This window comes from Dendrobates tinctorius, unplaced genomic scaffold, assembly GCF_039654945.1.
Source record: "Dendrobates tinctorius isolate UK_male_01 unplaced genomic scaffold, ASM3965494v1 ptg000105l, whole genome shotgun sequence".
Taxonomy (NCBI): Eukaryota; Metazoa; Chordata; class Amphibia; order Anura; family Dendrobatidae; genus Dendrobates; species Dendrobates tinctorius.
The window spans coordinates 319,659-335,569 of NW_027361773.1; the positions used below are offsets into that span (position 1 = coordinate 319,659).

General features: G+C 48.0%; 1 protein-coding gene across 5 annotated transcripts in view; it reads left to right on the forward strand.

Moving 5' to 3' along the window:
• The window catches only part of UPF2 (UPF2 regulator of nonsense mediated mRNA decay), a 123,549-nt gene extending 109,159 nt beyond the window's left edge, over positions 1-14,390 (forward strand). For 4 of the 5 annotated variants that reach the window (XM_073588982.1, XM_073588979.1, XM_073588981.1 and 1 more), the window contains exons 19-22: positions 248-415; positions 3,356-3,497; positions 11,566-11,686; positions 13,247-14,390. In XM_073588982.1, coding sequence (XP_073445083.1) covers positions 248-415; positions 3,356-3,497; positions 11,566-11,686; positions 13,247-13,256 — 441 coding nt within the window. In that variant the 3' untranslated portion in view covers positions 13,257-14,390. The remainder of the gene's footprint in view (positions 1-247; positions 416-3,355; positions 3,498-11,565; positions 11,687-13,246) is intronic. The other variant, XM_073588984.1, reaches the window with a different exon arrangement.
• The last annotated feature ends 1,521 nt before the right edge of the window (positions 14,391-15,911 follow it).

Consider the following 15,911-nt stretch of genomic DNA (forward strand, 5'->3'; position numbering starts at 1 on the left):
CCAATATAAAATCTTTGGAGGGAGCTGAAATTCAATGTTGCCCAGTGACTACCCCGAAACCTGAAAGATCTGGAGATGATCTGTATGGAGGAGTGGGTCAAAATCCCTGCTGCACTATGTGCAACCTTGTTCAAGAACTACAGGAAATATCTGATTCATACATTTCATTTATGCTTTTCTAGTATATATATCCACCAGGTATTCAGTAAAATTATGATTTGCTTTGGTTTTCTCCCCATAATTTTAGCAGCGCAGTGGAGAATCTGTCAAAGTACATCAATTGGACGTTGCCATTCCCCTTCATCTGAAAACTCAGCTAAAGAAAGGGCCTACATTGTTGAGTGGAGATGGAGACACTGAGTGCGGAGACACAATGCCATTTGTAATGCTGACAAGAAGGGGTAACAAGCGCCAAGTAAGTGTTATATCAAGTGTCATAGAGGTTAACATGAAAATTGAGCAAATGGGTACTCCAGCTCGACTCACTTCCGCATTGGGAGATGAGCAGGGCTTGTGACGTGTCTACAGATACCTGCCGAGGTGTGTGTGTGATCAGCAGGTATTATGCACCTTCCCTATTCTAGCACATACTCCTATACTGTTGCACGATAGCTGCCGCTCACTCATGAGACCCGACACTTACCTGTAGATGTCTGTGTTCTTTAACACAAGCAGAATTTGAAAGGGAAGGAGGGGGGGACTCATGACGAAACATGTAAGAAATCTGTGGGTATAAATTAAAGGGGTACTCCGGGGAGATTAAAAAAAAAAAAAAAAAATTCTGTCCCTCCCCTCATAAAATGTAAAGATGAGATGCTCGGTGCACTTTAATTATCTTTATAACCCTTGTAATTCAGTGTGACAGCAGCTGCTCTTCACTGCTCCCGCTCCCATCTGGGACAATGTGTAACTCCCCACTGTAACAGCCAGCCTGAGAAGAGGGGGCATAGCTTTCTCCTGGCTTTTAGCAGAAGCCAGCCCCCTGTTAATGTCTCCTTGACTGCAGGGCTACTAGCAGGGAGCAGTCCAGACCCCCTGACCCAGACTGCAGACAAGGAGACATTATCAGGGTCTTGGGGGACATCATTGTGCAGCTCCAGGCTGTTACTGTCAGTCAGTGTCCTGATAATAGCTGTTTCTCTGCATAAAATCGAGGGTGTGGTTACGCCCCCTCTTCTGGGATTGGCTGTTACTCACAGCAGGGAGCAACACACTGCTGTGACACATTGCCCCAGAAGGCAGTGGAAGCAGTGAGGAGCAGCTCCTGTCACATGGAATTACGAGTGTTAAGTGGGAGTCACACATAGCAATCTCGCTAGCGATATCGCTGCTGAGTCACAACTTTTGTGACGTAACAGCGATCTCACCAGCGAGATCGCTGTGTGTGACAGCGATCAGCGACCGGCCCCCCTGCCGGTATCGCTGATCGCTGCAAGAAACCTCTGGACATATTTTTCGTCGCTGGTCTCCCGCTGGCCAGCATGCATCGCTGCGTGTGACAGGCGGGAGACCAGCGATTGGCTGTAAAAAATAATGAAAAAAATAAAAAATAGTTGTTCTCACCTTCCGACGTCCAGCGCAGCCATCCCACCTCTCTCCACGCTCCCGGTCCCAGTGATCCTTTGCACGAATGACCGCGAGACGTCGCGTTGCCGCGAGACCGTGACATTCTCGCGGTCATTCTCGCAATGGATTACTGGGACCGGAGCGTGGAGAGAGGCAGGATGGCTGTGCGGGACATCGGAAGGTGAGAATAACAATATTTTTTATTTTAATTCTATTTTTTTTACAGGGATATGGCATTAGCGCTAACGAACACAGCGATGCCGGGCGCTCGGCATCGCTGTGCTGATCGTTAGTGAAGCTGTCTGTTTGACAGCTCACCAGCGATCACATAGCGACTTACCAGCGATCCTGACACGTTGATATCGTTGTCGGGATCGCTGGTAAGTCGCTATGTGTGACTCCAGCTTTAGAAACTAACATGCACTGGGCATCTCATCTTTTATAGTTTCAGGGCAGGGACAGTACAAAAATGTTTTATCTCCCTGGAGTACTTTAAGGTCTTTGTGTATGTCTAAAAATAGTTTTTAATTATTGATAATAATAATTTTTATTTATATAGCGCCATCATATTCCGCAGCGCTTTACAGTTTAACAGTTCCAAACATAAATTACTGTTATCCATCCTTTTCCATTTTCATCAAATGAGTCATTGAGATAATCAAGCTGGGAGATATCATTTTAGTAAATGAGTTGTACATTGGAGGGCAATAGACATTGAAATACTATAAAGAAATTGTGTAGAAAATCAGACTGAAGAATAGAGGAGGTTTCATTTCCTGACTCCTGATCCAATAGTGGATAAGACGCTTGCAGTATTGTGTTACCCAGAAAGAAACAAGGATCTGGTATTGGCGGTCCTGGCAAATAAAGACTCTGCACATCAAAGCTAATCTCTTCCACCAAGTATTATTTGCTAAAACGGAACAGAACTCAGATAGTATAGTCAATGGAAGGGATTGCAGAATCACCGCACGTCTGTGTTCTCCGGTCCAAAGCAGAGATTGTCTGCACACTCCTGTGTACGTTCTTTTTTTTTTTTTTTTTTTTTTTATGGCTAAAACAGTGATGTTAAGCCCCCGTCACACAAGTCGCTGTGTGTGACACTTCTCAGCAACCGGCCCCCCTGCCGGGTATCGCTGATCGTCCTGGAATAGCCAAGACATTTTTTGATCGCTGGTCTCCTGCTGGCCAGCACGCATCGCTACGTGTGACAGGCGGGAGACCAGCGATCAGCGCGCTGGTAACTAAGGTAAACGTTGGGTTTCTAAGCGGCGCGCGCTGCTTAGAAACCCGATGTGTACCTTAGTTACCAGCGCGCTGGTGCAGGGAGCTGGTAACCAAGGTACACATCGGGTTTCTAAGTGCTGCGCGCCGCTTAGAAACCCGATGTCTACCTTGGTTACCAGCTCCCTGCACCAGAGTGCTGGTAACTAAGGTACACAGTGGGTAAGCGACGTGCATCGCTTGGTTACCCACGTGTTGCTGGTGCTGATCGCTGGTGGAGCTGCCTGTTTGACAGCTCACCAGCGATCATGTAGCGATGCACCAGCGATCCTGACAAGGTCATATCGTTGTCGGGATCGCTGGTGCGTCGCTATGTGTGACTGGGGAGAACTAGGATAACTCCCCTCTGTCGCTTTAGTAACTGAACTGAAGTGATATTCGGGAAGTGCTCTCCATCCATAGTAAAAGCTTATACATAGTGCATATATGCAGGGTGGATTTTTACCAGCCAACAAGAATGTAGTGTTGTTCATTAACGGTTAGTTCTGGCTTTGTCTGTCCACAGTTCAAGATTCTCAATGTGCCCATGTCTTCACAATTGGCTGCAAATCACTGGAATCAGCAGCAAGCCGAGCAAGAAGAAAGAATGAGGATGAAGAAGCTTACTCTAGACATTAATGAACGCCAGGAGCAGGAGGATTATCAAGGTACGGATTGAATAATTGCTCTTGGCTAGTTGGTCATAGTAGAACATCTGTAACGCGCCTGGGGCTATCACGACTTTCCCATAAAAATCCAATAGCGACTGTTTTTAGGTAGCTTGATTATCACATATTTCTCCTTCGTCTCATTGGGGGACACAGAGACTGTGGGTGTGTGCTTCTGCCGTCTGGAGGCTGACACTAAGTATACAAAAAAAGAGTTAGCTCCTCCTCCGCCGCATACACCCTCGCCCCCAGACCGGGCGTAACTCAGTTTTTGCTTAGTGTCTGATGGAGGCACACGCAGTCTGGAGCTCCAGACAAGTTTTTTTTTTTTTTTCCCTTCTTTGAAGATAAGACAGGGGCGACGGATCCTATAGAGAGGGTCCGATCTCCCCAAATCATCAACGGGCGACCACGTGTGAGTAGTCCTCCACGTGTTTTCTCTCCCGCACCGAGGGACATATCTGGGACTTTTCCCCAGACAACCATTTTTCTTTTTTATTTTGTAAAGAGGGGCAACGCATCCTGATGAGAGGATTCGATTTCCCCATGAACTACAACGGGCGAGCACGTGTGAGCGATGGGCGATCCCCAACGGACTCCACGTTCTGTTCCTCTCCTGCAACGCGGGATTTCAGGTTGGCCCCCTCCACCCCTAGGTAGTGACACCAGGGGTGCAGTTGGAGGCGCAGGTGAGCCAGGGGATCGAAGCATCCACCCCCAGTAGCCTCCCCCTCCCCGCCCAGGGATGGGGTTGAGAGCACCCCAAGAGAGCCCCCCGGCGGCCAGGCTCACCTTTTGTTTGTAGGGTCACCCCCCGGAACGGGACCCTCCAGAATGCGCCGCGGGGCTGTCTGTTCCCCCGCCCGACGGGGTTACTTCTCACGGGGCCTGACTCTCTCCCCGGTGGAACCCGGTGCGAGTAGTGCCACATGCGGAGTGCGGCCAGAAATCCCGCCGGCGGCCGCGGTCCCCGCGGTATGGGGAGATCCGCAAAGCCCCGCGCGGCCTGCCCGCCCCTTCCGGTGGTAGCCGGAAGCCCCGCCCACGGACTTCCGGCGGCCCGGGGGGCGCGGCGGGCGCGCAGTGACTGGGGAGCGCGCGCCCTCCTCCCCCTCCTCGCGGGTTCCCGCTGAAGCTCCGCCGGCGGCCGCGGTCCCCGCTGTATGGGGAGGGCCGCGAGTTCCGCGCAAGGCCCGCCCGCCGCTTCCGGTGGAGGCCGGAAGCCCCGCCCACTGACTTCCGGCGGCCCGGGGAGCGCGGCGGGCGCGCACAGTGACCGGAGGCTCCCGCCCCCCTCCCCCTCCTCGCATTTCCTCGCCGGAGTGCGGTCGGAAGCCCCGCCGCCTCTCTCCAAAGTGCACCGCAGTGCCCCCGGCGAGTAACGGCACGTGAAGCAGCTCGTCCACGTCTCAGGGTTTTCGCTGCGTCCAGAGCAGGAGCCCCCCATTGCACCCCGTGGAAGAGGTGGGACGTTACCGGTGGGTGAGTGCAACCCCGTTTCGAGTGCCGCACTGGTTGTCAAGGAAGGGGTTACCCTCCTCCTCCTACCCTACCCTGCAATATGTCTGGCAAAGGGAAAGCTCACTCTTTCCTATACGCTGTTTGCGTTTCCTGTGGGGTCAGGCTGCCTAAGGCGCAGCCGGGTAAATTTTGCGAAGCCTGTGAGTCGGAGCGAGCCCAGGAGCCCCCCATTGTTGCAGAGCCCAGGGGTCAGGACCCCCCAGAATGGGCAGTGTCTTTATCGCATTCTATGATGTCCCTTACTAAGGCAATTGAGTCCCTTCGGGGCCCGGGCAGGGTCAAGGATGGTGGTCTGCCAGCGGAAGACAGCTCGTCCACGTCTCAGGACCCTTCGTCCGTTAGGGGCCGCTCCAGCACCAGACAAGCTCATGGTAAGAGAGCTCGTTCTCCGTCGGCCGGGCCCTCTGGGGAGTCGGCGGCGATTTTTAGGGCATCTCGTTCCCTGTCGCCAAGCTCAGAAAGCGATCAGGACGAGGGCGAGGAGGGGGAGGAGGAGGAGGAAGCCTGGAATCCAGAAAGCCTGGGATACCAGGACTCGGTGGACAGCCTCATTGAGGCGGTCAACCAGACTTTAGAGATCGAGGATGATGTGTCCACGACCTCAGGTCACAAGGTCTCCTTCAAGAAAACCAGGCGTCCGCATAGAAGGTTTGCCACACATCCGGAGTTCGAGGAGCTAGTCCAGAAACATAGGGAACACCCGGATAAGCGCTTTGCAATGCAAAAGGCGCTGCAAGCAAAGTATCCGTTTCCTCCTGAACTCCATAAAGGGTGGGTGGAGTCGCCAGTAGTGGACCCACCGGTGTCACGTTTAGCATCAAGATCGCTATTGTCGATACCCAGCGGTTCCTCTATTAAGGACCCAACTGATCGCCTCATAGAGGGGCTTGCCCGCTCAGTGTATGAGGCAGCAGGGTCGGCTCTGGCCCCCTCCTTTGCGGCTACCTGGGTGGCTAAGGCCATGGTTTCATGGGCAGACACTCTGCATAGGGCCCTCCAAGACAGGGATCTGCCCGCGGAAATCTTGGAGGTGACAAATCAGATATCAGGAGCGAGTGATTATCTCGTCGGCGCCGCTCTGGATGCGGCCGAGTGTTCTGCTGTGGCAGCAGCAAATGCGATCGCTGTAAGGCGAGCATTATGGCTGAGATTATGGAAAGCGGATTCTATCTCTAAAAAATCCTTGACCTCATTGCCTTTTCAAGGCAATCGGTTGTTCGGTGAAAAGCTTGATAAGCTTATCTCAGAAGCCACAGGGGGGAAGAGTAGTTTTCTACCGCAGCAGAAGAGTTGGCCGGCATTCAGGCAGACGCAGAGGCGTTTTCGGCCCTTTCGTAGCTCCTGGAGGTGGACTTCGGCCAGGGCATCCACCTCCGCAAATGATGGTCAGATTAGAGAAAGGCAAGTTTCTTACAGGGCCAATCCGCTGGGTAGAGGCCGAGGCCGTTTGCCCAGAGCGAGGGGGGCCAGATCACAAAAGCCTCCAGCAAAATGACTTGAGGCACTTCGTACCTACGGACGACAGAGTGGGCGGACGCCTACTAAGGTTCAGCCACGTTTGGGTCGCAGTGGCACGCGACGCTTGGGTGGCAGAACTGATATCGTCCGGGTACAAAATAGAGTTTGTCGGACTCCCGCCACGGCGTTTCTTCCGTTCCCGGCTCTCCGGAACAGAATCGCAGGCGGAAGGTCTGTTGCAGGCTATAATGACGCTACAGCGCAACGGGGTCATTGTCCCAGTGCCGAAAAGCGAAGAGACGCAAGGTTTTTACTCGAACCTGTTTTCAGTCCCCAAAAAGGACGGGACAGTAAGGCCAGTACTGGATTTAAAGATCCTGAACAAGTTTATCAGGGTCAGGCGATTCCGGATGGAATCCCTCCGTTCGGTCATTTCAGCCATGGATCCAGGGGAATTCCTGGCCTCGATCGATGTGCAGGATGCATATCTACACATCCCGATTTTTCCTCCACACCAGAGGTTCCTGCGTTTTGCGATCGGAGGGCGACATTTCCAATTTGTTGCTCTGCCTTTCGGTCTGGCCACTGCCCCCAGAGTCTTTACAAAGATAATGGCGGTGGTTATGGCCATCCTGCATGCTCGGGGCATAACGGTATTACCCTACCTGGACGACCTTTTGGTAAAGGGGCCGTCGTTTCAGGCGTGCCAGGAGAATGTCGGTATCACTCTGGATACCCTGGCCCGCCTAGGTTGGCTGATCAATCGGAACAAGTCGTCCTTGGTTCCGGCTCAGAGAATCGTATTTCTAGGCATGGTTTTCGACACCTCCCAGGGGCTGGTGATCCTCCCTCAGGACAAGGCGCAAAGGATCAAACAGGGGGTACGGAACCTTCTTCAGCCAGGCTCCAGATCCATCCGGTACGGCATGAGTGTGTTGGGCAGAATGGTGGCGGCGATGGAGGCAATCCCGTTTGCCCAGTTCCATCTCCGTCCGCTTCAACATGCGCTCTTGTTAGCATGGGACCGAAGGCTGCTTTCCCTCAATCATCGGTGCAGTTTGTCTCCACCGGTCCGACGGTCACTCCAGTGGTGGACTCGCGACTCGTCTCTGGTTCAGGGGAAACCCTTTACCCCGGAACAGTGGTTGGTGGTGACGACCGATGCAAGCCTGCAGGGTTGGGGAGCAGTTTTCCAGAGTCACACAGCCCAGGGGCGGTGGTCCTTTCGGGAGGTAATTCTCCCGATCAACATTCTGGAGATACGGGCAATACGATTGGCCCTGCAACATTTTCAGCGTTGGCTGACAAACCGGCCGGTGCGCGTTCAGTCGGACAATGCTACAGCGGTAGCGTATGTGAACCATCAGGGGGGCACGCGCAGCCAGGCAGCCATGCGCGAGGTCGGGCTGGTACTGCGTTGGGCCGAGAAAAACCACGTGGTAATTTCAGCAGTGCACATTCCGGGAATCGAAAACTGGGCGGCGGATTTTCTCAGCCGACAGGGGGTCGCGGCAGGGGAGTGGTCCCTGCACCCCGAGGTTTTTCAACAGATCTGCCAACGGTGGGGGACGCCAGACGTGGACCTTATGGCATCCAGAGAGAACGCCAAGATTCAAAGGTTCGTCGCTCGATCCCTCGACCCGCAGGCAATCGCAGCAGACGCTCTGGTGCTTCCGTGGAGCCAGTTTCGGCTCCCGTACTTGTTCCCCCCGCTACCTCTGCTTCCAAGAGTCATCAGAAAGATAAGGAGAGAGAAGGTTCCAGCAATTCTGCTGGCCCCAGACTGGCCTCGGCGGGCCTGGTATGCAGATCTGGTTCAACTAGTGGTGGACGTACCCTGGCGTCTCCCAGATCGGCCGGACTTACTGTCCCAGGGGCCGATCTGCCATCCGAACTTAGGGGCCCTGTGTTTGACGGCGTGGCCATTGAATCTTGGCTGTTAACACAGGCAGGATTCAGGCGCGATGTGGTGGCCACGATGGTGAGTGCCCGAAAGCCTTCCTCGGCGAAGGTATATCATCGGACTTGGGAAGTGTTTTTCCGTTGGTGTAGGGATCGCGGAGTGGCTCCTCTGGTTTTTTCGATCCCCAACGTACTGGCTTTTCTGCAGGCAGGGCTGGACGCGGGATTGGCCCCGAGTTCGCTCAGAACGCAAGTCTCGGCCCTGTCGACATTTATGCAAGGGGTCGCACATTTAGTACCCCCCTATAAGGCACCGATGGAATCATGGGACCTGAACTTAGTGCTCAGGGCCCTTCAGGAGCCTCCCTTCGAACCGTTACAAGAAGTCTCCTTACCTTACCTGTCCAGGAAGGTCGTTTTTCAGGTAGCGATAACATCTATTAGGCGGGTTTCGGAACTGGCGGCTTTATCTTGTAAACCGCCGTTCCTGACTTTTTATAAGGATAAAGTAGTTTTAAGGCCAGCTCCCCCCTTCTTGCCGAAGGTTGTCTCTGCATTCCATATCAACGAAGACATTGTCTTACCCTCGTTTTGCCCGGCACCGGTGCATAGGGTAGAAAAGGCATTGCACACCCTGGATCTGGTAAGAGCCCTTAGGAGGTATGTGACAAGGACAGCGCCATTCCGCCAGACAGACTCTCTATTCGTGATTCCAGAAGGGCGGCGGAAGGGACTCGCTGCGTCCAGAGCGACTTTGGCCAGATGGGTTCGTCTGACAGTCCAAGAATCATATCAAATCAGTGGCACGCCGGTTCCGGCAGGGATCAAGGCACACTCGGCTCGAGCGGTGGGTGCCTCATGGGCACTGCGACACCAGGCTTCAGCGGAACAGGTGTGCAAAGCAGCTACCTGGTCCAGTTTGTCAAACATTATAACGTACATACCCAGGCATCCTCGGATGCAAGCCTGGGAAGAAAGATTCTCCAGGCAGCAGTTGCGCACCTCTAATCAGGGGCGCAAAATAGCATGGATTGGGTGAGCTAAGATCCCGCCCAGGGACTGCTTTAGAACGTCCCACAGTCTCTGTGTCCCCCAATGAGACGAAGGAGAAACATGGATTTTTGTGAGTACTCACCGTAAAATCCTTTTCTCCGAGACGCTCATTGGGGGACACAGCACCCACCCTATTAGCCAGTTGGCATCTGTTTATTTTGAATTATACAAATCCTTATGTAAGGATCAGGGTGGTCCCTTTTTCAGACGTATAATTTCTTGCCTGAGTTTAAGGCGCGTTCTCCTACTGCTTATGCACTAAACTGAGTTACGCCCGGTCTGGGGGCGAGGGTGTATGCGGCGGAGGAGGAGCTAACTCTTTTTTTGTATACTTAGTGTCAGCCTCCAGACGGCAGAAGCACACACCCACAGTCTCTGTGTCCCCCAATGAGCGTCTCGGAGAAAAGGATTTTACGGTGAGTACTCACAAAAATCCATGTTTGGACAATTTAACCTTTACTCCACCATATCTGTGATTCGTCAACCATTAGTTTTTAAAAAAAAAATCTTGAATTGCTTTCTAGACTTGCAGTCATCACATTAGTACACTGGTAATTGCCAATGGACTGAAGAAGAGTGATGTATGGGTAACACTGATATCATAAAAAAATGTGGCCATAATCCATAGTACACCTGCTGGTGTTCACTTTATGGCTAGTATCCATGAAAAATGCAGAGGGTTAAAATGCCTCACTAGATATCTGCTCTCTGCTTGACGTTCATAAGAATAGCATCCCTTATTTTCCTTGTGGTGATAAATGACACGCAAGGTAACTTCATGCAGCCTTAGTGAAACAGGTTCCTCATGATGAGTCTCCTGAAATTCATGAATTCAGCCAAAATCGATGTAAGAAAAGCTGTTTTGACAAATGCCTTACAGGGGATTTTTACATAATCCCAAAGCTGATTTAAGCTGACAGATTCTCTAAACTTTGTTTTACAGTTTGCTGTCTGCTCTGATAATGTATGATGTAAGAGACCACTGTTAAAAGGAAAAAAAATGAAGATGCATCTTAAAGGGATTGTCCAGTGGAAACAAGTTATCATAGATTATCAACTTATTGATCGGTGGGATTTGGCCGCTGGCACTCACATAGAGCATCAAAATGGGGCAACTGCTGCTCAATTCATCCCCTTTTGGGGCTGCGCTCAGCATTTTTCAAGCAGCCCTATAGGGAATGAATGGATTGGAGATCATGAGTGCCGCAATGAAAATAAAAGTTCCCTCTCTGGGAAAAATATTCCTCAATCTGCCAAATAGTGTGGGTCCCTGCAGTAGGACACCCACTAATCAGCAAGTTATTACGTACCTGGTGCATAGTTGATTTTTTTTGTTGTAATTGGACTAACTTGTTAATTAGCATTTATTGATATTAATTCTTCATATCCCAGCTCCATAGAAGTACTGTAGAGCTTGAAAATAGCATCTGGCTGATTCTGAACTCTCCTTCACCCTTCCTCATTGTGTCATGACCCCCTGTTCTCCATATCGATCAGGGTCCCATAACCTACCAGACTTTTGTGACTTGCCCTCTGCATGTGCCATGTCTTTTCTGTAATTCACCATTTATTATGTATGGTCACTAGCCACTAGGACACATTATGGCTATCATGTCAGCATTGCTTATGTTAGATGATTGGGAGATGTAAGACGGCTAACCTATAAATGTGTGTATGACACATCATGATGGGTAAATGTCACAAAGTAAATGTAGCTGATTTGTGCGCACGAAGCATGTGTGTATGCAAAATGTCTGCTGTTGTGGGTTGTTTTAAGGACCGACCCCCATACCTGTCATGTCCAACCGCTATTTGATGCTACTCTGCAGAGGGATTTCAGACTTGTCACGTGGGGACATTTCATATCTGCTGCTTGTCTATTGACATCTGTTTGTTGTCTCCCTCATTTATCACCTTTAAAATTTGCCCTAAAATTGATCTCCACCCTTCACCCAGAGCAGTTTAGTCCTAGTTGCTGATCCAAACCACAACGTCTGAGCTGCAAACAGCAGATACAAAGGTTTAAGATGGGTAAACAAAATCATAAACGTCTCATTCTCTAAAAGGCTTTTTATATTGGTTAACTAAAGAATTTGACAGAAACTGTCATTTTATCCCCTTGGTTTATTTTCAGAAATGCTTCAGTCTCTGGCGCAACGCCCAGCTCCAGCAAATACAAACAGGGACCGCCGACCTCGGTACCAGCATCCTAAAGGGGCACCAAATGCAGATCTCATCTTCAAGACCGGGGGCAGGTGAGACTAGATTTTGAGAGCTGTCTGCAAAAATTCTCATTTCTTCTCTTCAATTTAATTGTCCTTTTAACTAGAATATTTGTCTCCATTTCCTAGAAGAGTTGTTGCTTATAGATAGTAACTCTACATGGTATTTTCAGCCTTGACCAAAGGCTCCCCCATTGTGGGGGATTGTGTTTATATTCAGAGATTTTAATCCATTCGTTTCTAGTTCACTTCACATAGATTTGAAATTTGTCAGTAGCACTAAAGACCCTGGCTCAGATGTTGGGGAATCAGCAGGGGTGATGACACAACTAAGCAACCCAACCCCACCGATTGTTCCCAAAATGTCTTTTGGGCATGTCAAAAGAAATATTTCAGCTTTTGTAAATCCAGGCACACTGGAAAAGTCAAGGAAAGTTTCTAAATCTGCTCCGCTGGCTTACCATTAGTGTATAAATGACTGCAGCACAAAGTCTCACCATCCCCATGCAAAGATCTGTGCACCATCTCCATTATTTAACTCTTCTGCACTTCACTTTACTGCTCTGTTGCTCAATTCAATACCCTTCTGCCATAGTCATGTGGCAAGAGAGTGAGGGGTCGAGTAGGGATCTCCCAATCTGACACTTATCTTCTCCTGGGTAGATAAGTTATAAATGTTTTAGATGGTAATTCTTTTAGTCGTGTAAGCCACCTTATGTAAAGTGATCTAGTTGTCGTATATTCTTTTAAAAAATAAGAGTTTGTGATACATGATCATAAATTGCTGCTGTAGTTTATCCATTACCTGAAAATATTATTTCCTCCATCCATTCCCCTATTTATATATTTGTAGAACTTCTTTAATCATAATTTTTCTTAATTTATATTCAATATATGACCACCAGGGGGGGCACTACCTGTATATCTTAGCCAGTTCATGTACTGTCCTTAGATGTGTGTATGCTCCTGGATGGTAAGGATTTCTGAGAATAAATTATTTTATACATTTTTCTAGGTTCTGCTCTTTTTTTTTTTTTTTTGTTAGAAAAGTCACTTGAAAATTGGCAGATTAAATGTAGTCCTGATTCTCTGATCTCAGACGATCTATAGAGGACCGGGCAGAAGTGATTAAGTTCAGCCAACTCTACTGCTGGGAAACTGAAGTGGTATATTGTGCCATTTAAACCAATAGTTCATCCACATAATGCACAAACCTGTCGTGACTGTTTACAGAGTGAGTGGTCTTTCAGCCTATTGCTGGAGATCTGGAACAGTGCACCCCCCAACACCTAATGACCTATAGGTTGTTTGATCCTAATCTGAAAATAGATCCCGCTGGAAGGAAGCACATTAGCCCTTGATCTATATTTTACTTTCCTTTTCTTCCAGACTTCTAGCTAAAAAAAAAAAAAAAAGCCCTAGTGATTTTCATATAAATACTGTGGAAGCTCCCTAATTAGTGGCAACGTTTCCAAATTCCCATTTTAATATAGTATTGAGTATAGGACCTCTAATTCATGATTACTTGTTTAACTGTTTTATATTCTGTTGATTCAAAGACTCAGCTTTGTATGTAAATTTTGTGTTAAACAGGAGACGTTGATCCAGTGTTGTTCTATCGGGCCCTACATCTGACAACGTGGCCAGTGGCGTCCTACAGATATTGCGTCAGATCAGCAGCACATCGCAGCATGTTCAGAAGAGAAGCGTGTTCAGAAGAGAAATCTGGAACCGAGCTTGTAATGAGGAGAGGCAGGAATTCCCACTTCTGCTTCCATCTGATCAGGAGAAGCTTCCAGCCTAGAAATAATCGATCCACACCTTGAGTGAGCACGATTTGCTGATGAGACATCACAGTGGCCTTACACTGCAGGGGATAGAGTGAAATGGATTACGTAGCAAGCGCCTCCGTCATTGTAGAAAGTCTTGTTTTCATGACTTGCAAATGAATTTCTAAATTTGCAAAAATGGGCAATTATCGATAAGAAGTTGTCCTCTGCAGCAGAACAGGCAAAGAACTTCAAACGGCAGCTGATGAAACACCGATGGGGAGATACGATGAAAACTTTGACGCACGTCATGTTATGGTGAACGTTAAAAGTGGAAAAGAGTTAAACCTCCTTTAAAATAAAAAAAAATCTGGTTTTTTTCGTTTGTTTTTAACCTTCCAGCAGTTTTGTGGTTAGGGATATGTTGCATATATAGGTAAGAGGCTCAGTTTAATACTTTTCTAGTGAAATCCGGATATAAAAAGGCAGCGTTACCTAGTGTTGTTGAACTGGCAAAGAAGAAATGCACTTGTCTCCCAGTCTAATACCAGGAAGGGCACTACGGTTGCGTGAAATTCCTAGCACTGTGGTGGCATCTTATGCCATACAACATATTAAGAAGGGAAGCAAAAGAGTAAAGTAGATGGTTATGCCTGGGTTCACAAATATTGTGTGGCAATGGAACACTTATTTCCTTTGGAGTAGCAAAAATGTATTGTTTTCGTTTCCTCTTTATTTATGGGCTCTTTTTTTCTTTTCAGTTTATTTTGTAGTTCCAAAAGATAAAGCACATTTCTGCTTTTCCTAATAGTTTTTCGCTTTTCTTTTGCCACTTTCTGGTAATACTGCATGTTGGAAAATCACATTGAAACTTGTAAAGTTGTAACATTTCCAACAGAAATGCTGCACGATCTTCACCAGCTTAAGAAAACTTTGCCAGCGCTGCAATAAAGAATTGTAAATCTGAATTGCCTTCATTTGTATCTGTTTCTGTATTGTTTGTCATATGTAATGGTATTTATTATTGCTCACAGCTGAATATGGCTGAATATGATTATATACTGCTGTCCCTGGAATGTAAGCCATAGACCTACAGAGTACATTGTTGAGTTAAGCAAAAATGCTTGCCGGGCTCATTTCTAGTGACCACATCTCTTGGCTTTGCTTACTTGGCAGCATGCCCGGCGCCTCTACTGACTAGTGAGGCTTGTGTACGATGTGCCAGACCTACTAATCAGTAGAGTTGTCGCATATGCTGATAGGTAGGTGCAGTTTCACAGGGCTCTGGTGGCCGTGGCCTACTCAACTCTGGCTTGCCACAGAATTTTCCCAGGTGAAGCCACTTCAGGGCTACACCCTCATTACTGTTCATCCTCCAGCCTCTCTTAGGCCATGTGCACACATTCAGTATTTGGTGAATTTTTTACCCCAGTATTTGTAAGCCAAAACCAGAAGTGGACCGGTCAGAGGAAAAGTATAATAGAAACACGTCACCACTTCTGTATTTGTCACCCACTCCTGGTTTTGGCATACAAATGCTGGGGTAAAAAAATTCACCAAATACTGAATGTGTGCATGTGGCCTTACTCTGTAGCTGAGCAATATATTGAGCTGGTGGCTTATTAGTGGAAGCGGCCTGGAGAATGCGCATGTATGTCACTTTTTTTTTTTTTTTTTTTTTTTTTATAAACAACCTCAGTGATTTCAAATCTACCTGAAAGGGACGCCTGTGTGCACATACCCAGTCTCGAATATCTAGCCATTCTGGACCATACAAACTGATGTGGACAAAAATGTCTTGTTTTAATGTGCCTATGAAAGCAAGTCTTGCATCATTTTAAGATTGTGTATGATTAGGTCTGATCATGCATTTTTTTAAGCATTTATATTTAATTACTTATTTAAGACAAGATAAGCTAACTATTTAATTTCACATCTGCAAGTCAATTTTTTTATTTACATGACAGGTTCCATTTAATCTCATTCTATAGCAGTGATCAGGAAATGAGCTGTAAGCATAGTGCCCACCCCACTGCACTTGTAATTCATTAGCATACAGTTTCATTTCATGTACTATCTAGAACAGCAAATAGATATCTGTATGAAAGGTAAGGATTTAATCAGCATTAAAGCAACTTTACATACATGTACTTAGTTTTGAGGTATACAATCCTGACAGGTTCCCTTTAAACTCTGCCCTGCTGACCATTATTATACTTGAAGTGCTCCCATCAAAATATTTATCCTCTTAATATATTGAATTCATTATATTATAGAGTACTGTGTTTTTACAATTGCTCATTTTGCCTTTGTACTCTCTTTCCCATTAGGTCTATGACATCATGTGATTAAAACCTAACTATCCTATTCCTTCTAAGCTCTATGTAGAAACAGGAGGTCAATTTTTCCTGTATGAGTCATGATAATTGCAGGGACAAGAGACTTCCTGTTTCCACATGGAGCAGAGAAAAGAACTGGGTAGAAAGACA